Consider the following 26193-nt stretch of genomic DNA (forward strand, 5'->3'; position numbering starts at 1 on the left):
TGAACTAAAACATTTTCCGTGTCAAACCTATTGCAGAAAGCACACTGGTAAAAGACTCCCCCTCAGGCACTTTGTTTAAGCTGTCATGGCTCCATAGTTCCAAAATAGCTGACTTTCTTTTTCATCCTGTGGTTTTATAGTTAATTCATTAACTGCACTACCACACCTTTTAATGTTCTGCTGCGAACCTGCTGACTTCTCAGTGTTTCTTTTTCCGTTTTCAGTCATTTTCCTTGTTGTGGAACTGTTTTATAACAGACAAGAGGACTTTCCTTTTTCAAGCTGACTCATAAATCCTTTTCTCTTTGACAGTGAGGTTTTCATCAACACAACACTGTCTCCTTCTGTTTGCGTGCGTGGGAGTGAAAAAAGGAAAACTTTTTTTTTTTGACAAATTCTATTTAATTTGATTTTTTTTTTTAAAAACCCCGAATAGACACGAGGCTCTGGGACCAAGTACGCCACGTGAAGAGGGGAGCAATTTAGGCTATGAATATTTTTTATATTTAACATAAGTACAGTAGTTTGTGGTGGCACATCTTTAATTTTCACAAGGATATAAGGGTGTACGGGTTATTGCTTTGACATGGCATCAGTCAACATGTTGCAACACTTTTTCAAAAATGTTTTTTTAAAGGTTTGAAGGCTTCACTTTTATTGAATTCAAAAGACAAAGGGAGAGAAACAGGCATGCTGTTACAGGCCATGAAACCTGTTATACTAGCAGGAAACCTGTTCCTGACATCATCCACAAGCTCATAATTTACTTTTAATAACTTAATTTCCCCCATTTAAAGACATACTTGTGTGAAACTGTAAGAGGGGAGTTGCTGTTTTTATTCATATAGCCCTTGGAAGACATTTCATGAGTTATTGTTTCTCTAACAGTGGGTACTTGAAAAAAACGATTAGAGCAGCACACTCCTTAAATATACTTTCATGTTGAAGACATGTTGACATTCCTCTGCTTCTCTACCCATATCTATTGTTTCTACATGGACGGGAACATTCCCAGGCATAGGTCTCAAGTCCAAGTTCAGACAGAGCAGAGCCTCAAGTGAGGATTTGATTGTTGCCTTTAAAGGGACAGTGCACCCCAAAAATCGATCAATTTTCTAGTTCCTGCATGAAACTTTTGAGTTTCTCAATTTATTATTTATTTTTTTGCTTTGAGCACCACACGCTAAATGCCATTTAATTCTATTACATTCAACCAATACAAGGTATAAGGTTAAAGGGAAAGATGTGTATCTTTGATTTGGAGGGTGCACTGTCCCTTTAAGACAAAAAATCATAATTAGGAATAAAAGTGTAAAGACAGAGCAAGCGGAGAGGGGAAATGGGGCAAGGTCAGAAAGAAGACTTAAGTTGCAAGCATACCTGGCTTATAAGACATTCCCGGAGGGAAGAGAAATCCTTGCTGGGCTGCTGCTGCTGCTGCCAGAGTGCGTTGGTCGTGTGGAAAAATGGGGATCATGAGCGGAGGCATGTGACCCTGGACCTGCTGAACAGATAGGGAGCAGAGATCAGAGAGAGGCCTAAGCATAGGAATGGTACACAGAAACACAGAGCCCACTCAGGGGGAGGCCAGATCACAGCTCCTGCTAACGTGTGCTGACAGGGGGCTCCGCGGCACTGACGGCCCTCGTGTGCTCACACAATACCTGGCCGAGCTACGCCTGCTCTTAATCCAAACCACAATTTCACCTCGGTACATCAAAGGGCCCCGCATACGCACATTGTTCCAGCATGAGTTAGAGGTAGCGACATGCAGGACGGAGAGCAGAGAGGCTTCTGTAGCGAGGTACTGTACGTGTTGAAAGAAGCATTCACCGACACCCCGGCTGTTCTGCTAGATACACAGCAAGGGGATTGTTATGTGTATTAAACAGGAAACCGTCACCTCAAGGGAGGCTCAAGTACCTGCATAATCTTATTTGATCATTTATTAAGATGATAAAAGCCTGAAGACAATCCACTCATTTAACCGTTTTCAGCAGAGGAAAAATAGCAGGCAGTTGAGAAGTGCTCGCCGCTTGCTGTATTTCATTTTAATGTCATTCTCTGACTGTCTGTTCCACTCACATATTAACCTTCACCATCCAGTCTGTTGCCGACTTGTCTACTGGGAATATCAACCCAAACTCCCTGCATGTGTGTGTCAAGGGTGGGTGAGTAGCTTGTGTCTCAACAGTGGTGTGTGGGGGTTTTGCACACATGTTGCAGGGTCCAATCTTACTGTCATTCTCTGCTTCCTGAAACTGTCTGATGGGGAGCAGCCCGGCTACCACGGGCCTGCGAGGGTTAATCTAACACTGAGCCAGGCCACCTCAGGGGAACCTGCCTGGAAAATGGGTTAATAAAGGTCATCCCCCAAAATAAACACTTTACAGAATGTTTCTCCATTCATCCCTCCTTAAAATCAACTCGCAATAAAACGGGTCTGGGTGCAATTACTGCTGCTGCATTGGGGCATGAAATCAACCTGCTCTGAGCAATGACTTTTCCCCCCATGTTCTGGCTGAGGTCTGCTATGATCTCCACTTTTTCAGCCCGTGCCGCTCCCCCTGTAGACCCTTTACCTGAGTAGGTGCACCCACTTTTTCTCACAGCTAGCACGCTAAACCTACTTAAAACTAGTTTATTGATCTGTCCAGAGGTGCAGAGCTAGACTGAAAACTAAATAAATAGAAGCATTTTGTGCCTACTGAGCTTTTACAGAAGTGCAAGTGCAGAAAGTGCATTATAGAAGAATAGAAAAGTATGTAATTCTTCCAAAAGTAATTCTGTAAAATGTGCTGTTGCTGAAGAAAAAATAAATGGCCAAGGAGACTGCGACAAATGACCTTAAATAAAACATTGCTTTATAGGGATTTGTGTTCCAAGTTTCCAGGCTGAATGGATGAAAGATGAATCTTGGCCTTGCATGTATGGAACATATGGAAAAACACAATAATTAATGTCACAACATGAGGTAGGGCCAGTGACAGGCGGGAGGGGGACACTGGGGAACACAGCTTTTCCCTGTCTGTGTATTTGGACTGTAAAACCAGATGGAGTCTGTTGCTGAATGTGTGCTAGTCACGGGGCAGAAAAGGGCTCCCTCAAGTCCACATCTCTCCAACTATGTTACAAGTGTGTTGCATGGTAGTTCATACGCTTTCATGAATTAACTAACATGCCTCAGCAGTAAATTTAAAGTTACTTCAGGTTTTTTTTTCTTAACAAAGTTTTTTTGAGTGTTTTTTCCAAACATTCTCTTAGGGGAAAAACCTCTTTTGAGAGACTTCTGTGTATTAGTTGTATGTAAAAGTGGCTCATAATAATATAACACAACATAATTCTAATCATACTTTTTTCCAAACAAACTAATCCACAACAGCTGCTTCATGCAAGGAAACAAAAGTCATGATGTTAAACAATAAGCATCAGTTATATATTTTTATATAATTCACACGATCCCATAATTTATTTAATTTTAATTATTTTAAAAGACAAATGTGACTGCATTAATTAATATAGCTGAATCCTACAAGACATGTCTACAAATTATCCACGCTACATACACCGAGAGACAGCCTGCCGAAAGGCGTCAGATACTTGGACGTATTTTTTTCCAGCACTAAATGTAAATGATATCATTTCATCTGGGATATCAGCTTTTATTACTATTATTATCTTAAAATATGGAGCAGAATATACAAGATTCATCGAGGCAAGACAGAGTGTGAATGTGCGTTGAAGGGGAAATAAATGCATTGAGTTTGAATAGCTGTGATTTGCAGTAATGAGCTCCACGCATTAAAGTTTAATTTACGGCAACTAATGTCAGAGAAAGGCAAATCAAATTCTGAGGAGCTTCAAGGTGGCAACAAATAGTGGAGGTTAGTTGAGCTGTCAATTAACAGTTGGCACAGTGGCTGAGCAGATTATAACATTTTCACAGGCACTTTTTTTTAAAGAAAAAAAATGTTAAAGTAAAGTAGAAGACGAAAATAAAAAAAATATGTTTTTAAAAAAAAAAACAGACATGGCAAGAAAATTGTGTTCATATGTGTGGCTTCCACTCTCCCTCCCCCTCCTTTAAGAGTTACCCTCAAGTTCATCTATGTATGGGCTGAGTGCCCGGGATATTTCTATTGCCAAGATGATCTTGACGAGTCTGAGAATGAAGTGGAGCAGATGTGAGCGGGGCACTTGGGCAGCGTCCTCCCTTCTCCTCGTAAATACAGCAGCATTGTTGTGCTGGCACTGCTCTTCCTTTGTCTTAGCACTGCTAAGTACTGGATAATGTCATTTCACACCATCTGCCCCCAGGCTTCATTAAAGATACATGAATGGGCTATCTTATGAGGAACAGGTGCTATTGTTTGTCCCTCAAGACCCGGCACTAAGGATCTGACTCGGAATACTTGAAGAGGAGCATCTGTAGTGATCAGTCAGACAGACTTGGCTGAGGCCCCCGTCTCTGCCAGCAAGCACTCCAACAGAGGTTTCTGGGGGAACTCAGCCGCCTTGCAACATGTATCATCAATTCAGATGACCTGATGAAGTCTGTATCAGGCCAGCACGCAATCTGTTTCCCTCTCAAGGAGACGCTGGTGTTTGATAAATAGAACCAACTTGCAGTTCTACTGTGAGTACCAAACCATATAGATGCCATATTGTGGAAGAGCTAATTAGGTTTATTTCAGCCTTCTTTTTTTTTTTTTTTTTTTTTTAAAGAAAATTCAAGTTAGGGCTGGGCGATGAGATTTTTTCACACTGCACCCAATTAACAATTTAAAGCCTTTAAAAAATATAAAAACATTCTGGCAATTCTCCAAATGGATACAGTAAAATGCTTGATTTTGAGGTTGTATATAGTCTTAGTATTTCATTTAAATGTATGTGTCGTTGTCAGGATTTGTCTTTTCCTGCAACGCAAAATTAAAGAATAAAGGAATTTCCCTCACAATTTAGTAGAATTTTTTATTAAAAACAATTCATATTAAAAAAATATAATTTCCATGTATGTGCTTTGTACTCTAGTTAATGCCTTATTTTCACGTAATCACGAGTATCCATTGCTGTGTCAATGCATTTACCATAAAGGTCAGAATATGGGTGCCCTTCAACTTCAGCTGCAGCTGGTTTGACCATGGAGATTCAAATGATGGCTAGCTTGCAGCTCCTGTGCTTCTCTGGTGGTCCACAGGCAGAGTCTGATGTTACAGTGGTTTGTTCAAGGTTGAACAATACAAAAGCAAACTATTTTGAGACTCTGTGTTACTATGAACTACAGGAGTTAAGGGAGGCAGTAGTGGTTCTGTACTGTAATTACCAAAGTTAAAGTGAAAATCAATTTTCATCATCGTCCTTAACCATAAATTCAAATAAATTGATAAAATCTATTTATTGCCCAACTCAAATTACAGGACAATTTATTTATTATTTTTGCAATGTTTTGTTAAGTCACATCTTTTGTCAGACTGCAGTTGTTCAACTTTTCCTTTTGCCAAACATGAACTCAGTTTTAGTTTTGCATTATTGTGTGTTACTGAGAAAGCCTTTATTCATCCTTTTTAAATTGATCATTAATTCCATCAAATAACACTTTGAATTTTAAACAAATTAAACAAGCAACCACTTATAGTAGCTCAGTTAACTGTACAATGGTTTAAAACTGCAGTCCATCCTGGGGTCAGACTGCAGAGGACGAGTCAGACGCCTCAGACAGACTCTCAGCTCTGATGTGTAAATACACAAGGTGTAAAAGACGGGCTAGACTTGAAAGAGTTCCCTTTATTTCTCCTAGAACTTACAATATATGCACACACACACACACACACACACACACACACAGACAAATTCAGCTTTAATACTGCATTGACCCATTGACTGAAGTACTTTTTCTGCTACTAGATTTCTTTTTAATTTTTCCTATAAGGTTGACTTGAGGTGAAATACAAATATCACTTAGTATATTTTAGATAAAAGATGCACTTTTATGATTATTTTTTGACAAGCTTGGTGATTAAAAAACATTTCACATGTTCAGAATAATTCTACAGACCTGTATTAAGCTTAGTTAATGCTATACAGTATTTGTGCTGATAAAAAAAAGTGAGTGGTTGTTTTCCACTTCCAACACACGGGCCAGCCGCTCCCAAACACTGAGTGCTAATGGAGATATACAGCGCATTACAGCACTGACTTGGGCCCCTGTCAACACCCATGTTCCTCACTGTCTGTTATAGCCTCTACAAAGCACCCAGGAGGCCTGAAAACCCCCTGCTGGCTTTCCCTCTGAACCCCCTTACACTTCCATGCACTGAACCACACTCCAGTTTGCTACTCGTTATGCACCACAATGCACTATGTGAAGGAAGCTGGGCGAGTTTTTGTTTTTACTGCCAGAATCAGTCAGTATTAACAAGATTAAAAGACAAAATAGGGAGGGGAAAAAACACACCTACCTTGTTCTCACTGTGTTTCATGGTTATTAGCTTGAAAGGACCTGTGAGATCCTGGGTCTAACATCCTGATTAATTGCTACTTGACACCTTTTAACACACCTCTCACACATATGCTTATCTGGGATATAATCTGCATTCATTTCCCTTGAGGAGACTTGTGAAAAGTAAAACCCCTTCAAGTATTTTATGAAAATACAGACAACAATGGGCCCAAAAAACTCAGAGTAGCTCATGGTGATGACGTTCTTAATTCTATACAATCATTTAGGTTATTATAAAGGCGCCTTCCCTATTAGGAAAAGATCACAATCAGCAGTAATCATTTAGAAGAGGACTCACGTTCCACTGACGTCTCATTTTAATAAAATTACTTCCACACTTTGGTAGCTGTCAGATCCGCAGCTCTCGCTAACCTTCTCTTTCACGTTTTCTATAGGAGGGCTTCTGTAATTTCACCCAGGGAGGATAGACTCCAGCTGTTGCTGTAAGAACTGATAGTTCACACTTTGTTCCCCCCTGCTCTCCGCTGAGCTGCACACCGAACGCCTGCGAGTAGAAATCACCTTTTGTGATCCATTTAAAGGGAAAGTGATCTTGAGGAAGCTGGCAAGTCTGGCTACATCCCAACAGCAGCACACACAGTAAAACTGACACTAGACAGCAGGATATGTTTAACACCCGCCACTGTGTACACAGCCCGCTGGGTGTACACTGTACTGGAGCCTAACCAGGAGGAAAATCACTCAGTGGAAGCACTTCTGGGCTGTTAAATCCTCTTGTGTTGCTTCAGGATTTTTTCCCCCCATGAAACAATCAACGGTTTTTAAGCACATATTACTCCTTTACTACAGGTCACTTATCAGCCCGGTTATACACTGAGCAGCTACATGGCGTGGCAGACACACACATTGATCGAACAGAGATGCGATGGTGTTTGGATTTGTCTGTAGCTAATGGTAATCAGACAAATAGATCAATAGATTTGAACCAGACTTTGATGCTCTAGACTTCAGGTCTTCATATTACCACCCACTAGACTGAAGCACATTATTCCTGCTTGTCTGCTGTGTAAATGGGCACACTGCAACGGGGAGGGCAAATACACTGGAGAGGCTCAGGTCACTAACAAAGAGCCCTTGTCCTGGTCAAGTCTCTGACCTTTCTCCTCACTTCCTTCCTGAAATCGTTGCGCAGCACCCTTCCGAACAAAAGTCAAAGATAGACAGCTGAGGCCAAAAATCAACAGTGGACAAGCACCAGCCTGAAAAAAAGCAGCATAAAATGTTTCTGAATTGTTGAGGTACAGCTCTGATGCTGACAGTAGCAGCACTGTTTGGTCAGGTTTGAGTGTTACACTGCACATCAGTCATGCCTGCGTGTGTATGTGTGCATGTGTGTGTGTGTTACACTGAGTGCCGTTCAGGATAAAGTGCAGCAAATCCAGACACTTGAGTGAGGTCAGACCATCCAGAGGGAATAACCAATAGATGACTTCTTGTTCCACTAATTCCTTACACAGTAAAACAAGCTTTCTTGGAAAACAGCCATTCCAATATGTCTATATTAAGTCGATGGGAGCTTGAAAGCAGGGTAGTCCAACCCTCTGACCCGCCTAACACACCCCACCCCAAATCCCTCCACTCCAGCCCTCCTCCGTCTCATCGTTCCTCCTGACTCCTTTGGAATTCTGGATGAAGCTGCAGGCTACTGTTTGCTTAAATACACGGCCTGGCATTTACAGGATTTCTGCGAACTGCTCTAATTTAATGTCGTTTCGGTAATAAATGTGGTAGGAAGAATAATAAAAGCTTGACCTCTAGTATGACGCAAAATGGTAAAATAGGCAGACAGAAATAAATAAAACAAACACATTTAAGGATAAGTCAATGCTTGTGCAACAACATTTAAATTATGCATTGATACAAAAAGCAAAAATTGCATTTCTACACATAAAGTGTGATCTGTGTGAGTTAAATATAAATTCTGCAAATTCTTTGAATTAAATGTTTCTGTTTAATTTTGTTATAGAGAATATTAATAGCAATGTCAAGCCTGAAGGTATATATGTTTTTCCTTTTTAAAGCTTTTTCACTGGTGAATGTTTAAGTGACCTAAGGGAGTTTTCTTGCTGTACCTCTATTAAATTACATTGTTTTTGATTCTGAACACACTAAAAGCACAAATTTATATATTAGATTAAGTCAAACAAAAAGCATTCCTACACGCTGACACAATGTATGTCATGCAGTGTGTGTGTGTGTGTGCACACAGCAACACAATCCTGCACCACACAGTAAAAATACAGATTATTTTTAACTGTAAATTCAGTGTTATATCCCCCCCTCTTTTTGGGGGGGTTGGGGGAAAAGATGGAAGTAAGAATGAATATATTTTTTTTCAAGGTCTGGCCATAAAATTAAGGTTCGCAGTAAACTGGCCAAATCCACGGGGACTCCCTCAAACAGCATGTGTAATGACGGGAAAGAAGAGAACAGACATAAACAAACGCACAAGTGGGTTTGGGGCCGGCATCATTATCCTACATATACATCCTCGCTCTATGGAAATGGGAATAAGTGAAATGCCTCGGACCCTCATTGCAGGGGGGAGAGCGAGGTACTAAAGAACATTGGACACGGGCGAGTCAGATAGCCAGCTACAACCATGTGATGTGAACAGGGTAGGGGGAGTGGAAAATAGAGGGATTTAAGTATGTGAGGCTTATGAAATAATGTGGTTGTTGAGGTTTGAAATATCACATCGTCAACACTCTGGAGCAGGCACAGAGACATAAGCTCTCTGTCTGTGCACTGTTAACTGTTTTGTGTTGTATGAAAGAATTGTGAAAAATATATATTCCCTTTAGGCTTGGCATTGCATGTGTTATCTTTCAATATTAAGCATGTTTAATTCAACATTTATTTAATTTAACAGAAGAAAAAAAACTCTTTTCCACTTATGGGGATTTTTTTTGGGCCTGACTGAAACAGAAGATCACCCCTAATTTGTGTAATGGTATTGTCCACTCTGTGGCTAGGTTTCTCCCTCCCTCTGTCTTCCAGCCATAGACTGAGCCTCTGTCTTCAGTATTACCTCCCAGCTGCTGGGGCCACACACAACAACAGAGGCCATTCTGTTGTTCAGCAGAGAGCTGGCCTGTCAGGAGGGCCAACTTTATTAGAGACACAAGTGCATTGAGACTTTCAAACATGCTCAAATATCATCGCCTGGTGACGATTTCACAAGGAGAGATAATATGACGATACGGTTCAGTTTACATTTAAACATCTTAAATGAAATTAAGGAAATGTTTAAACAACGTAGGTGTTTTGGAGAGCTCGGTTATGGAAAGCAAAACAAATAAAAAATTCTACAGTTCTGTGTCTGTGAGAAACGGTGCAGGACAATATAGCTCATTCATTGTGTTCTGCTGGGGAATGCTTGGACTCTCCTCCGCCCCAAAAACAAAAAGCTCCTTTTTTTGCGTCGGCCATGGGCTGAATGCTTTGCTTTGCCACCCCAGCCCTAAGAAAACACGCGCCCCTTTCTCCCTGCCGGCTGCCCGTACACAGTAGAGCCTGTTAATGCAGCTCCTTCTCCCTGTGAGTGTGCCCACTGCTGAGGACCATGGCCACGTAAAGCCAACGCAAAGACAAAACAGTTTGCACAACATTAGCAGAGAAAACACAGTGCATGCAGAGAGGGAGAGGAAACTAGATCAACATCACACTGGAGGATGTGTTCTCCCTCAGCTGATATTTTCCTTACGAGGGTCTGGGGGTACAATGGGCGTTAAGTGTAGGCGCTACGCCTTCATCCAGGGGAGGTTTGAGGAGCTGAACAGGTGCTTTATAGTGATATTTAGACTGAACATAAGAGGGCTGCATTCATCATATGTAAAGAAAAGATGTTAAGTTATCAGGATTATTTCGCCCCATGATTAATTTAAAAGGCAAATGCACATTCCCAAATGCCTTGTAATCCTCTGTCTCGTGTCAGTGGTTGTTCTTGTCACTTGTGAGAACTGATAGAAGGCTGGAAAGTTTGTGTCATAAATTAATCAGTCCCACGGCTGCTTTACAAACCCCTCAGGTGACTAATTTTAAGTAGACCCTCAGGTGTGATTTCACACATTACAGCCGTTCATGTGGCACCTCTCAGATGGAGCCTCTTAATTATCGCTGCTTAAACTGCTGAGGTGTCTGAATACAAAGGCCAATTACACAGAAGCATGGCTTTATTGTGTAATTTACAACAATAATGGATGTGTGTTTGTCTACAGTACTACCTTATTGGCAAAGACACAGTACAAGCAAGCATATGTTTCATCTGACTGCATCTTAATAGACTCAATTAAGCCAGTGATCAGTTGCTACACTAAGGAATGCACGATATGGATTATTTCCATTGGATGCAATATTTTTTGTATTTTTAAAATGTGTTTATAACCTATAGTTTATGCACACTTGAGGCTAAGATGAAGTGGATGATTTAATACTTATATATATATTGTGCATACTTAAACACTTAAAATTATTTTTAAATACAGTCTACACATCCTTCTAGTTTAAATCAATACAATTCAGCAGCCCTGCATGTTTGCCATTACTTAAAGCTGCACACTTGTGTTAAATAGATTTCATCCACAAAAAAACTAGACCACATCATGACCTATAATGGCACAAAACCCACAGACCCCCAGACCATTCAAACAGTTTATATTCCTGCAGCAGGACTTTGTTTTAACAGACAAATGGCATTACATACCAAGTGTTCATCCACTTAGCTTCATTTGCAAACCATCACTGCCCATGCTGAGGTTGTATCTATTACACCTTTTTGTGCATCATTAAGTTTTAACAGGGCCGCGATGGCTTTATTGTTTAAATTGCACATGACTTTGTTTAACGTCAGCATTTCTTCTGCTTCCTGACAAGAAGTCACATTTCATAACTAATTAAATTGATCCCTCCCTCCCCGCCGATAGAGTCCACTAAATGGAATTATTTGTATCCAAGTGTCAATATATTAAATCACAGGGGCTAATGAGTCGGGTCACCGCTTTCTTTTATCTTCAGTCTTGCATGTGCACATCTTCATCAGCTAACAGTCTCCTTAAATGGAGGATGAACATGCTGGACTGAGCCTCCCTGGGCGAGAGCCAAGCCCGTCTGACTAGGCTGTTAATGCCCCCACATAATCCTACTAGCAGGCTAACACAGAGCTCTTCAACACAAGGGAAAGCACTGGCAGCGCAGCATCTACACAAACGCACGCGTGCACACAGCCGCACACTTAAACACACCCTCACACACACACATGATCATTTCCCTGCTCTATTATTCTCTTATTATCATGCTAACAGTTCCAATCTAGCTGTGCTAATTGGGGGACTTACACATTCTCTTTAACAATGTCTATTTTTGTGCTTTTTTTTTTTTTGCCAGTGCATTAATAAGAGTCTCACACTGAGAAAATCATTTGTGCCGGGGAGACAACAAAAGCAACTGAGAATACACAAATTAGCGCTATTATCTTTGTGCAATTACCATACAGCCCTGTGTTTATTTAAACTCATCTGATTGATTTAAAATATTTAACATAATGTTGTAGTTTGGGAGTCTTTGCTTCTCTAAATTGGTATCCAAACAGAATCAGTGCATTAAATTACTGCATTGGCTTGGACAGCATGCATATTCCTTTTTATAATAACAAAGAAGTCATTACAGACCAGTGAAAGCAATTTTACCAAACAGGCCAAACACCAAATATGACAAGAAAACTATTTGATTACCACTAGAAGAAAAAAAACAGAAAAGTTTAATCCTCGGCTAAAAGCTCTGAATAGTAATGGTACCAGAGTCTGTGCTACAAAGCATAATACTAGAAGCATCAGACTGTGTGGGATTTTTGAGGATGGAGGAAACAGTTTATACGCTCTGATACAGGCCAGCTATTAAGGGGCAACTGCTCCTCAGTGACAAAGACGCTATATTGACTTGATGATTTATGTTGCAACAGGAGTGTGACCCCAAACAAGCCTTCAGCTGAATCACACTGAAACGGCATCACAACAAGAATGTGAAAGTGCCCGAGTGGTTAAACCAGGGGCCGGATTTTATTAAAAATCTGTGGAATTACTTGATGATAGCTGTTGGTCATCTTCTGGATGTGAGGCGTGACAGATGTTGCACATCTAACTTGATCAATCTTGAATCTGCACGTAAAATCCACATTTGCCAAGTGAATACAGATGTTTCCAGAGAACTTAACAGTAACAGTACTACTGTGAATGAATGGCAAATTAATGGAAATTTGCTATCACAATTTATAAATACATTTCTTTTAGTGCAAACTAAAACAGCACATAATTTTATTAAAAAAAGGAAATCAGTGTGTTTAACTGGGAAGACTCTACAGCCACTGAATAGACTTTAACAGAACTTCCCCTGTGAATTCTCTGGTTTCTTTGTAACAGAGGGAAATGGGAAATCCATGTGCAACTTCTGTCCATTTTTTCTCTCTCTTCCGAACAGATATTAACTGAAAGTTAACAGCAACATGTAATACCATTTTCAGTCTCATCTCAAAAGATATGCCTTAAGATCTTCTGCTAGATTGTCTACCTTTAAATGTGGGCAGTTAAATGCTCGTGTAATTGAATTTCATCTTTAATCTCGGGACCTTTAGCATCTAACCATTGAACGTCTGCAAGTCCCCCACTGTTTCTTTACACCATTAAAGACACGTGTGAGAAAGCCTCCATGACTTTGAAGTATGCAGTGGGCAACTGTACACTGGCCTTTTCTCTTTTAATCTCTCGTTTATTTTTTTTAAAATGGAAGGGATACACACTCTTGATGTGAATGTGTCTTTGTGGACACAAGGTTAAAGGTATAGGATGTAGAGGCAGAGATCGTGTGTGTGTGTGTGTGTGTGTTCAGCGAGGTTTGAATTTGAAGCTAGGCCATGTATAGAGAGGGAACAAAAGGTCAAAGAGAGATAAATAGAACCTGACCTGTTTGATGAACAGATAATTTTATGTTTTATAAACAAGTGCGTAAGCGACACGGTAGACAATGGCCTCCATAGAAATGTATTATCTCTGTACGAGGTCTTAGATCTCACAGTGTTCTCAGGGCTGGCACATCAATGCCACAGCCAATGACAAATGACAATGTCATGATATTGTGATATTTCTAATAGGGAAAAAAAAATTTAAATGAAATGTTCTGGATTAAAAGTGTCCCTCTGTTTCATCTGGGGAGCTCTGTTTTCTCCAGCCTGTTTGTGAAGATAAAGTTCACCCTGACCTTTCCACCAATATTTATTCTCTTGATGTGTGTATCAATGCGTGGGTCCCATGTGTGCCTGTGTACTGTACACGGTCGCCTCTGTGCATGTGTATGAGTATCTGCGTGTGACAGTCAAACCATGGGTTGTATCTTAATGGACCCATCCTTAAGGAATGCATGAGCTTGGGTCATTGCCAGGAGAGACCAGGTGATGTGTGCTTGCATCATGGCTTTGAATCAAACTAGTGAAGTTAATGTGTTAGTGCATTCTTTCTAATGACCAGCAGGGGGCGACTCCACTGGTTGCAAAAAGAGCATTTTCCTATTTTCCTTCCACTTTCACACAATCTGACTTCTACTTCTCACTTGATTTATTATCTCTGTAAACTTTTTCCTTAAGTTTTTATCATCTAAATCGCTGGTTTCAAGTCTTTTTTCAAAACCGTTCATTTTGTAAATTGATAATTGATCATCATTTTTGAAAAATGATTATTTGTATAAAGTCTGTGCTATGGATAGTACTGTCATTTGCGTTTCATAGAGCTCAATATCTTATGTGAGCATAAGATTTCTATACACTATTCTGCCATTACCACTCTATGCTGCCCATACCTTAATAAACATGAGTCTTACCTACAAATCACATGTGCTGTCTGCATGTGAAAGAGCATGCACTGAGTCAACATTGATGATAAACATGATGATGTTTATCTGCTCTTCTGCTGCGAGTTCATCCATTAGGAGCAGAAGAAAGTTGGTGTGATTATGAAACAGAAAGCCATGAAGAGGAGAATGAAATAATTCTCAGTGTGGCCCAGTGAAAAACAGAACAGTGTGCTCATTATTTCCTTTTTTTTGCAATCTCACAGTGCCTACACACAGACTCAGAGAGATAAGTAACTTATGAGATAAACCAGTTCTCTGCTAATATATATGTTTAATTGTCACATGTGTTTTCGTGGCGTTTCAAATTTTCAACTAAATCAACTCAAGAGTTAATCTTATCCTGGGATTGAATTAGTGCCAAGACGATTTCAGCGACGAGGATGGACTGAAGGAATACAAACAAGCTGAGGGAAAAACACACAAAGCCTTGAGCTTTAACTTTTGATAAGCCCCTAACACTGCAATCAAAACATCTGCTATCTTAAAACAAGTGACATTGTAATCCCGAAGGACAAAGACTAAATCTCTATCCCTCTCTTGTAGGAATGATGGGAAAGGATAAAAAGAGAGATGGCTATTCAAAAGGGAAACTTGATTAAACTGCATGTTGCCTTGCTCCAACTCACTAACTAAAGCTTCTACACATTTCTGACGGATTCCCTCCAATCCACATGCAAAAACCTCTTGAAAGAACACACGTAGCGTGCCAACAACGGTCTTCACTTGCAGTCCCTGTGGTTTTATTGTTTGGACAGTTTACAATGTCCACTGATGTGATCAGTTACATCATCAATACGAGACCTTAGCCTAAGCCCTCTCATGGTTTTCTCCCTGAAGCCAAAACAGAAGGACTTTGATGGCCACCGGGGTCTCCAATAAAGTTTAGTGCTCTCCATTCTAATAGCAGAGTAACTCAATCCCCCAACACTGCTTACCACTTCGCCAGAAGTCTGTGACATACAGGCTGGAGGCTTGTTTACAGAACTAATTAAGTCAAAGCTGTTATATATTAAAATGGCCAGGGCATTTTTAAGAGGGAGCAGTAATGAAAACAGAGTGGCGAAAATGCTTCACTAACTTGCCCCCGACTCTTTTATCTACTCTCTTTCCTGCTCCAACTAGAGAGGAGTGGTGTGTTTGAGGTATTCGGATGAACTAGGTTAGGGAGAAAACATCTTCTGCTTGAAAAGACTTGCTGTTGGATAAACAATGTTGCACATGATGAAGCTTATTTGAAGTATTGAGAGCGGTCCCTGTTCGGGCATCATGCAGCCAGCTGAGGCTGATGGGCAGCGGAACAGATGGTCTGACCATGGGACTCTTTTGTTTAATTGTGGATGCCGCTTTTTTCTTTTTTTATCAAGGAAGAAGATCTGTGGCACATTTAGTCAAGGGAGAAGCTGGCTAACTGGGCTTTGCAAGAAAGGACTTTACTTGTATCTCTGTTCAAGTGTTTGAAATGGATATTTAAAAGTACGTTCCCATACACACTCAACCCCCCAACCCTCTCTCAAAACTATGCATCAAGGGGAATTATCAGGTATCATTTGCCTTTAACTTTGTGATGAAAGCAAGGGTCTTTAAAAGTGAGCTGCATTAGGGCTGTGCCCTTATGCTCAATGAGCATAAGTAAAGGGCCCTCCACGATGAGTAATACTAGCCCCTCAGTAGTGTATAAGGTACTTCATTTTAGAGTGTTTTCTAGACAGGGTGTCATGCTCTGTGCTTCTCTTCAGTTGAATTATTTTTCTAATAGACTGTCCACTGTTGAAGTGAAAGGTCCAGGCGTGTGGCTCCACAAGACCATGTTGACAGTACGGCCTTTCTCTCGCAAAGAGCTCTTGGAGGAGGCATTTTGAGGTGCTGGCAGTGAATCCAGTTGTTGCACAAACTGATGTTTGAAACCAGAAGTTTGCTTTGCCTAAGTGTATCATAAGAACAACCTGTGTGTGATGGAAAAAAAGTATCTCTTGTGCGGAGTGCTGAAGGGTGCTAGAGGAACTATTTTATTGCAAGTAAATGTTTGAAGAGGTGAGGAAAAAAAGCAAAATGAAAGGACAAGATGGGGAGTTGTGAGTTAGAAGAACAAGCAGCGGAGGAGGAGGAGGAGGAGGAGGAAGAGGAGGAGGAGGGGAATGGAGAAGGATGTGCCTGACACTAAGCACACCCAGCAGGATAACGTTAGCTTCACACAGGCTCTCAGCCTTGACCACTGCCAGTGACCAACCATGGATAACCCCGTACTGTCTGACCACCGTCATGCTGCCTGGGTGGTCTTTTACTACACCACCCTGCACTGGATCACAAACGGCACACACAACACTAATGAGAAAGATAAGTCTGGCATGAGATGCATAGGTCAAAAACTAGAGCAACACATTAATGTAGGAGGGGAAAAAAGCACAATGTCAGCCACACGGCATAATGACAATGTAAGTTTCAGAGCCACGTCGCCCTTCTGGGACCGACTTGCTTCAGAGGCATTTACCAGCCTCTTTCATGTCCCCCACCTCCAGGCTCTTCTCCATCAACAGGACTCATTAGCTGTTGTCCCCCCCACCCCCACCCCCTCTTTTTTTTTTGTTCATTAAGACGTGCTAATTATTCTCCTCCATATTTTAAAGCCCTCCCGATTACCAACAGGCAATTAACATTTGATGAGAGTGATGAATGTTAGTGTGACACAAAAATTAAAGATAAAAGACAAGAAATGTTTTTTTTTTTAAAGAAGAAAAAGATGAGAGGCTAACAGAAGTTAGCAATGATATTTACTTTAATGGCTAATTTTATTGATCTTTGCCATTAGATCCAGACATGTGTGCACCAATTAGACAGAGGAGCAGGAAATGTTGTAGTAATCAACGTGGAAAAAAAGTGAGAGGTGTAAGCTGCCAACAGAAACACATAGACTGACCTGGATCTGTTGCTGGAGGAGGTTGATTTTGTGCTGCTGCTGCAGAAGCTGCTGCTGTTGTCTTGCAATCTGTTTGGAAACAGAAGTAGAGATTAAATGATTTCCTGGTTAAAACTGGTGTAAAGAAGAGTAGGAACTAATATCATGTGATACATTTGTTCTCTGTTTCCTCTCTTGTTATTATATACAGTAGGAAGTGAGATGTAATTGCAGGTACAACACCAGAGAGACTGTTCCTAAAAAGACCTGTAACGATTACTAATAATCATCAACTATTTTCATAATTGTTACAGTAATTTTTCATGCAAAAAATGCAGAAATGCAGAAAAGAACAAGATATTTAAAGACAACACCTTGGACTTTGATAAACTGGGATGTACATTATTTTCTGACATTTTATAGAAATCCATTAATTTGAAAATGTAAATAATTGTTTATTGCAGCCCTACTCCTGAATGCAATCCAGGCCACTTGCAATGTATTATAATATGTTATATTAGGGAAGAAAACAGTAGATTAATGATGCAAAATAATATTTAATTTATTTTCTTTCACAAAATTTAATTTTATCACCAAATTGCTGCAAAAACATATTTTTTAGTTGTTAAAGGAACATGAATCGTGCTGAAATGCACAGTCAAAATGAGTGGTTAAAGAGAATAAATGATTTACAGCAGCGCCGAACGCGGTTCTGACGGGGACAACAGAGGTCCCTGCTGCCCCTGAGTGACAAGCAGCCACACCGCAATCCTTCTAATCCCAGCAGTCCCCCTTTCTACATGCCCACTTCATTGAGCATGACAACCTAGTTTTAAGTGTCATTTAATTTTCATTTTTAAATATAATTACAAAGTGTTCACTGTAAGATATCGGTCGTCTGCAAATGTGTCAAGATTAATTTGTGCTGGCTTCCTCACGAGTGTCAACAGTTAATTACTGTGTTGTATCTTGATGGCTTGATGACATTCTGTCTCTCAGCGGGCTCCCTCTCTCCCCCACTACCCCCCCCCCCCCCTTCCCCCCATCTCTCTCTTCCATTTTATTAATATGCATCCATTTTAAAATAAGATCAAATAATAAGATATCTTATGTCACTGTTCATTTTTAGCTGCAATGTCCACAAAGCCCACAGAGTCGAGTGTAGTTTGCAAATGAACATCATTGATTGAGAAAGAAATCAATACTGTTAATGTATTATTAGTGTACTATGACCAAATGCATCACTCCAAGGTATATGGTCTATCTCTTCATTTACCACAGGAAGGTCTGAGAGTGTGCTGAGAAAACTCTGAGTGAACTCCTTGCTGATAATTGACTCATAGCCATTAGGGTGGCTGGTGATAATAAAAGTGTCGCCCGTGTGGATAGTTTGTGTCCTTATTTCTTCCCAGACATTAACACACTTCATGGCCTCTGCTAATTTGCTGATTTGTACAATATGGCTCATTGGCCTGATTTGTGCTGCAAATCTAATGCCAGGCTTGTTCTAATAGGAGTCGATTTATAAGATATAGAGGACTTCCATGTTTAATATAACGTTTAATTCGCACATTCCCTCGCATTTGTTAGTACAAGTCATAATAACATTTTTCCCACCACGCAGCATAAATGTGGGCGAAAGAGCATGACCGAAATATCTGAGGTAATATAGAATGTAACATCTCTTAAATCTAATATTATTCCAAATTCCAAGAGATTTTATTGGCATATTTCAGGCATGAAATTTAATATGAAATACAGAGTCAAGTGACGATTTGTTAAAAAATGTATTTAATGGGGTTTATTATAGAGATGGAATGGGAAATAGAGTAAACAAGATTAAAGGAGGAAGGAATGTTTTAACTAGGAAAGAAGGAAAGATATGTAGGGGAATATGGTGAGAGGGGGGACTATTACCTGGGGTGCAAAAAGAGACAAAAAGAGATTCTGTGAATGTGAGAAAAGGAAACTGAGCAGTTACCTGCTCCTGCTGCTGACGAGCTAACTCCATTTGCTGCCTCTGTTTCTCCATCTGTGAGGCGGCGAGCTTCTTCTGTTCGTCGTGGGCAGCCAGGAGCTGCTCTCGCAGGCTGATCAGCTGAGTGATCATTGTGGAGAGCTGGTGTTCCTTTTCTGCCAGGCTCTCTGGAGTACCTAGTGAGGGAAGTGAAAGAGAGAGAGAGAAAGTGAGACCAATGTCAGGAGTGGAAAGGATAAACACAAGTTGGAGGGCCATAAACACAGATATGGGTGTGTATTGTGCACACGGTAAAGAAGAAAAAAAGGTATACAAAAGGTGTCATAGTGGCTAACAGGTGGAAGCTTTTGTAAAAAGGCCTTTGTCACCATATACTACTAAATATAGAAATGTAACCGTGCTGCACATGCCGTCATCACATTGTGCTATAGTACTGTACACAATATATCATACAAAGAAAACTACACAGGCAGCAACCGACTGCAGTGAATTAAGTGTTAAGGTCACACACAGCCTGGAGTTGTCTATTTACTGTAGCTGGTGTTTAGAGCTTTCACAGGAAGAAAGGGAAAGAATTGTTCCCGGCATATAGACAAAGAGCTGCGGGAAGCTGTCAAACTGAGGTGGCAGCTCATGTCAGACTACCAGGGGTGAATATAAAGAAAGTGTTGAGCTTCAAAACTACACCAAATTTTTCATTATAAGGCCATTCAGAAAGCCATTAGTGGAAAAAAACTCCTTGCAGACTTCTGAAAGGATTGTTGAAACTTGTCAAAGAAAGCTGCACCAAAAATAACAATGTTTACACACCGCAGAAATACCTTCAAGGCACTGAATGAAAATCAATACTAAAGGGAAAAGTGAACTCTTTTTGCTACTGTGTGACAGTTGGGAAGGTTACTTTTGAAATTTGAAGATTACAGATTACTAGTAGCTTCCCTGTTAAAAATACAATAAGTCGTGTAACTATATTTATAGTATATATGATTCCTTTACTTTTCTAACAAATGTTTTCAATGATGGTAATCAAGCAAACACTCAAATTTGTCCCAATAGCTTTTTTGACCCACGTTGTCTGGAAATTTGCCAAAAAAAGAAGCATTTCTGCATGACGAAAAGATTCAAAGCCACATAATATTTATTATATTCTACATAAAAGCGTTTTACCCAAAATAATATATTTGCATTACCAACATAAAAAAAAAATTAAAACCCTGATTCCAAAGAAGCTGGGACACCGTGCAAAATGCAAACAAAGACTGAATGCATGAAATTCAGAATTCCAAGTGTATATTTAAAAAAAAACACACAATTTTGAACATAAAATGTCTTGTGTTTGCACTGTGTTTAAATGATTTGCAAACTGTTTAAGTTCATTTTCTTCACAATGTCCCAACTACTCTGGAGTAGGGGTTGTAGTAGGTGTAATTCAAATACATATTTTTCTCAGTAACTTATTACCATTACATTTATTTTGTAATTTAACTCTCTAGAGTCCATGAAAACACCTGCATATTACTTCTTCATGACGTGAAGACATAAAAATGAAGCAACATGGAGTCTTGCCATCAGCTTCCCTCTAAAGTTCTGGCTTGAAACTCCATGCCAGATTTTTTTTTTTTTGGATGGTATTCGGCCAAGTAAAACTGGAGATAATGTCAAATATATTTAGTATAAAATATTGAACTAGATATTATCCTCATTTTACCTGTTATATGTTAAATATGCAACCTGTATTCATATTTGCAATATTTAAAATTCTGTGTTTTGAAACATAATTTTCAAGATCAGATTTTATGTTTTCTTAGTTTCTTTTGGGTTAAAAAATGTTGTTCATTTATTTTATTAAGGTATTTTTTTTTTATCTTTTTTTATTTTCTATTTTTTTAATGAGCATACTTGGCATCCTGTGTTTATTTATGTATTGGTATTATTAGTATAATTGTTAATGTTTCTGTTTCTCTGCTTTTTTGCCTCCTATATATTATTATAATACTATGTTTTTTGTTTTGTTTTGTTTTGTTTTGTATTTATTTTTCTTTTTGTTTTGTGGGTTTTTTTGTGGTTCTTTGTTCTAATGTACCCTTTAAAAAACAAAAATGTGGAAAACAGCTGTGGAATAAGTTATGTCTTGTACTGATGCTTATGAATGCTAATTTCCAATAAAAAATATATAAAGAAAAAAAAATGTGTTCAAGTAAGTCAAAGTTAAAAAAATAAATATCAGGACATATAGGTGAGCTAACGCTGAAAAAACTGATACCAACATGGCATGGTGAAGTTTTTTAAATATATTTTTTAACAGACATAGCAGAAGATTTCAGAGGGTTAACTACATATCTATGTTGCATGTAGCTAGTTACTGCCTTTATGCATAGTGGAAAAAGAAAGGCAATGACAGACCAATAGGCTTACTGACTCTCTACAGTCACATGTCCGCACTGTGTGTGATAGAGAGAGCGGCTCCGCTGCACTGCTCTCTCCCTCCGCCTAATCAATGCTAAGTGATCCTACCATTGACTTACACCGCCAACATAATTGCCAGTGAGAGGCTAGACAGTAACTCACTCCTCCCACTGCACTCCTGTGTGACAAGCTGATCTGGGAGAACATACGAAAAAAGAGATGGGAAAAGCGACGGAGAGAGGGAAAGACAGTAAGAGAGAGAGAGATAGAGAGAGAGAGGGAGATAAAAGCATAGAGATCTAGATAACAGTACAGTGAAGTCTGGCCCGGGGCCAGCAGGAGCTGAATTCTTTCCTGGGTGTCTTCCTCTCGTCTCTGGCCACATCTGTCTTGAGTTTCTCCGAGAGCTCCCAGGGGCCCTCTCCACTCAAACTATTTTAATTTGACTAAACACCTGATTTATTTTATCTCTCCGATGAGGAAAGCCGTTTGTCTTAATAGGGCTTGTCAACCTCCAGAACCCATTCAGGGCAATTTACTGGCAGGCTTGTCTGAACCTCGGTTCGCCTCGCTCTGCCTCCGCTGCCTGCTGCAATGGAAGAGAGCTGCAATTCTCCATTTATCCTCCTAACGAAAAAAAAGCACCTAAAAGCAGCTATTCATTGGGCCTGCGTGCAGTTTCCAAGGCCTGAATTGACTTCTTATTCACCCGACTACACTTGTTGTGAATGGCTTATCTGTAAAATTGATACAATCAGCACCAATTTTATTAACCTTTGGCTGTGTCCATGAAGGAGCTGACTTTTACAGGTCACTAGCAAGATACATCAGTCGCTGTCACAATAAATCACAGCTATCAATACTGTAGTGGGGGGAGGAGGGGGCCGAAGAAGGAAATAAAGAAAGACAGGAATGGAGAAAGAAAGAAAAGGAAAAAGAAAATCATCATCCAGATGAAGACGATGGCCATAGGGCCTTGAGGAAGATGACCTTGAGTTGGGAAGCAAACATCTGGACTCAGTGATGCCCTCTCAGCCTGCCTAATTACACATTTCTAATGATCACTCACTAGTTTAGGAGGGTCAACACTGGGGGGAAAAATACAAAATTGCAAAAATTGAATAACTGGAATAGAGCTGTCCCATCATAGACGACTAATCGGCCGTGTTGGTCTTAATCAACTAAGATTTATTTTGTCATTTCGTCTTTTTTAAAGCTTTTTTCATGCTAAATGACTCTTATGAGAACACAAGATATAAAGTGCTGCTTTTGCATGATTCTCTGTGAAGACAGATCTGTCAATTATATTAACTAATGAATTAGTCGACAATATTGTATGAGTGTGTTTTCTTAAGTCAAGCACAGCCCTAAACTGGAATGTACAGCACATATATTTAGTGTTTGTGTGCATGAATGTGCTGCTAAGGGTCCCCAGAAGGATCTGATGGAGTAGTCTGAGTGTGGAGCTCTCAGTCCTGCCCGGACACCAAAAGAATACTAACAGAGGGCCCATTGTTTTGTTTTGAGCTGAATTGTGGGAAGTCTAAACTGCCCGCTGTACTGCAGTTTGGGCCTTCCCTCTTTGCTAATTTTAATCTTAGTTATTCAGCATTTTATATAGTCTTGTTTTTATCCGCCCATATGCTGAAATATCAACAAGAATAACGAGAAAATATCTAAATATGAGAACATGGTGGAAGGACTCCACCTTGGAGTCAGTACAAAGCTTAGTTGAAAATCAGGCGCATGTGTTTTTTGTTGGGTGGTTAGTGTAAAAATCTCTTTCTTCCTGCTTTAAATTATGGATCAGCTTTAAAATGCAGATAAAACTTTTATTGGGTGGTGCAGAAGAGGAGAGTCGCGGTCTGCGTCTGACCAGCCTGCTGACAAAAGAGGCCGTTTCCTGCATATTGCATGGCTTTTAACAGCGGTGGGGCTGGGGTCTGCCCGTTAACATGTCTCCTCACATTGCGCTTCCGATGGCAGACAGACAGCCCAGAGATGCCTTGGCGCTACATAAACCCCAGCAGTCGGCCCAGACCTAACATGTTGTGACATCCTCCTGTTAGACGACTGAAGCCCAGTAGGACAATACCAGCCTGACACAGGAAGAAGATCCCAGGAGTGAGCGGTCAAGCTGTGTTGGCACTTTTCATGTTTTTTTTTTTTCTCAGGCCACCGTGTTAACTTGAGAGATGCTAGACTGACACGTAGCAGGAGGAGGAGACGCTAAAACTGTGTTGTTCAGTTTCAGCGCATTCAGCTTTCACCTTTTGAGATTCCTGCCTCTTTTAAACGTCACAAAGTAGGGCAGAAAACATCAACGACGGGTGACTAAATAAATGATAAGAGGAAAACAAGCAGAGCCATGGTTGCTTGGGGAGGGATGGGGGTATTTGAGCCTTGGGGTCTTTGGATAAAAGGCACTTTGTAGGGGTGCGATTTGTTCTGTCCAATACCCACATCTCCCTCTCTCTTGGCTCCCTCCTCTCTGCTCTAATCAAGCAGTCTCTAATTTGGGTTCCAAGTCCAGTACCGGGGAAAAAGAAGGAGGCTTGTTACTTTGAAGAGTCCCGAGTGAATAACACAGATAAAAGATTCAGGCACAAAAAAAGAAGAAAAGCGAGGGAGGGTGAGGGTGAAAAGGGAGAAAATCACAAGGCACCCTATTCTCTTCCCTTCCTTTGGTTAAGACAGCTGAGCCATTATGACCAGATCTGAATTGAGTTTTTTAGCACCAGAAGACTGGAATTTCTTTGTCTCTCTATCAGTCGGCTATTGTGGATGCTTCCATATGCTGCGAGCCCATCCTAAGTAAATTAAGACTTGTCTAAATGCTGCGATTGTACCAAGCTGTATCCAGAGACGGCACATAGCTTGAATGCCTGGCGTGCTGAGGCTCTTTCTCTCCCCTCTCTCCTAAAGTGTGTGTGAATGTGGACATGAGTGTGTACAGATGTGTGTTGCGTGCTGCTCCAATCGATAAAAGGTACATGCCTCTGAGTAAATGTGCACGTGTGTGAACTCTGCGGTCATCTGACCCTTTGTCCATTCTTTCTGTGGAAAACACAAAGAGCCGATTGAGTCTCAGCAAATGGCATCTATTGGTACCTTCTTTAGCGGTAAAAATAGAAAGATTTTTCTGCCCACAGACCTTTCTTGACAACCAAAGAACTGCTTCTACAAAAGCCAATCTTTATACCAAATTGTGATATTAAATGTGACTGAAACATTTGATCCTTTGGTCAGAAAAAAAAATCAAATTGAGGATCTAGATTGGCAGAAAAAACAGTTTTATAGTATTTCTTTGCTTTTAACCACTAGATACACATGTTCAGCAATGCTACAAGGCCATATGTGTTTCCAGTAATATGGTGTTAACGCGTCTCCATGCCCCACAACCAAGACAATATGAGCAACAGCTGTTTTACCTGGCTTGCTGCCTCTGCCATGATATAAAAGCTGTTAATCTTGCCAATAAAACCCCATTAACAAGCATGAGCAATGACTCTCAAGCACATGTCATCCACTGGCAGCAATGATCCTCAGTCCCTGTGCTTTCCTAACATATAGGATCATTTACACTGAGAATCTGCCCATCATCTTGTTAAAAAAGTCAGATCGTCTCCAAATTTTTAAAACCTCTTAAACTTATGTGCTTGAGACTTGTAACAACGTTTTACTTGCTAATGGCGGCCTGGTTTTATAAGATCTTCCACTATATCTATGTTTATCTGTATGTGTGTGCACATGTATTTGAGTATCGACAGATGTGATTTTAGGACACTTTTACGGAATCAAAATCATTTAAATGGCTCAGCAGATAATTTTTTTACATAAATATTCTGATTGGCATATGGAGAGGTTATTAATAAAAGCACACTTCATCTTCTGTGGTTTTGCTGTTCATGCCTAACACTGATGGAGACTAATATTTTGATGATAGAGGAAGCCTCGCTCTTCAGTATAATTATGCTAATGTGAAAGCCCCAGCACTTCACTGTCTACCCATGACACTGGACAAGGTACTTCATCAAAGCCAAGATAGAGGCTCGACCTGAGCATATTACTCCACGGGGAACGCCAGTGACCCTGAAATTCACTCTGAAGACAAAAAAATAACTCGGCACAGAAACTTTACTTCCAGTCTTTCATTCATTGAATGCATCATTCTCTGACTCTATAATACATCGTGGCAAACAGAGATCCTGACACCACGCTGGAATATATGCATGCGGAGACAGCATATAGCAAAGATTAGACAAAAACAAAGATTGTCTCTGATCCATTCTATTCATCTCTCCCGGCCTTCGTGGTGATGGATCTGACCCCCGTGCCCTTAAAACAGAAAAGTTTTCAAGGTCTCGCTCATACAAAGCTCTTAAAGCCTGCAAGACAGTGATCAAGGCAACAGCTTGCTGTCTGCAAAACCTTGGGAGTGAATTAGTTAGAGTTAGATGTTATCTCATTCTTTTCACAGAACATGTATTCATTGGT

The 26193-nt window shown here is 40.2% G+C and overlaps 1 protein-coding gene and 1 long non-coding RNA gene across 7 annotated transcripts in view; one reads left to right on the top strand and one right to left on the bottom strand.

Moving 5' to 3' along the window:
• LOC131985680 (uncharacterized) overlaps positions 1-26193 on the top strand; it is a 253194-nt gene that overhangs the window by 178748 nt on the left and 48253 nt on the right. The window lies entirely within an intron of this gene.
• Positions 1-26193, bottom strand: part of sox6 (SRY-box transcription factor 6) — a 150216-nt gene that overhangs the window by 47307 nt on the left and 76716 nt on the right. For 5 of the 6 annotated variants that reach the window (XM_059350823.1, XM_059350842.1, XM_059350822.1 and 2 more), the window contains 3 exons: positions 19294-19466; positions 17334-17402; positions 1381-1504 (listed from right to left, as the gene is read on the bottom strand). In XM_059350823.1, the coding sequence (XP_059206806.1) occupies positions 1381-1504; positions 17334-17402; positions 19294-19466 (366 nt within the window). The remainder of the gene's footprint in view (positions 1-1380; positions 1505-17333; positions 17403-19293; positions 19467-26193) is intronic. The other variant, XM_059350833.1, reaches the window with a different exon arrangement.

The sequence above is a fragment of the Centropristis striata genome, chromosome 2, assembly GCF_030273125.1.
Source record: "Centropristis striata isolate RG_2023a ecotype Rhode Island chromosome 2, C.striata_1.0, whole genome shotgun sequence".
NCBI lineage: Eukaryota > Metazoa > Chordata > Actinopteri > Perciformes > Serranidae > Centropristis > Centropristis striata.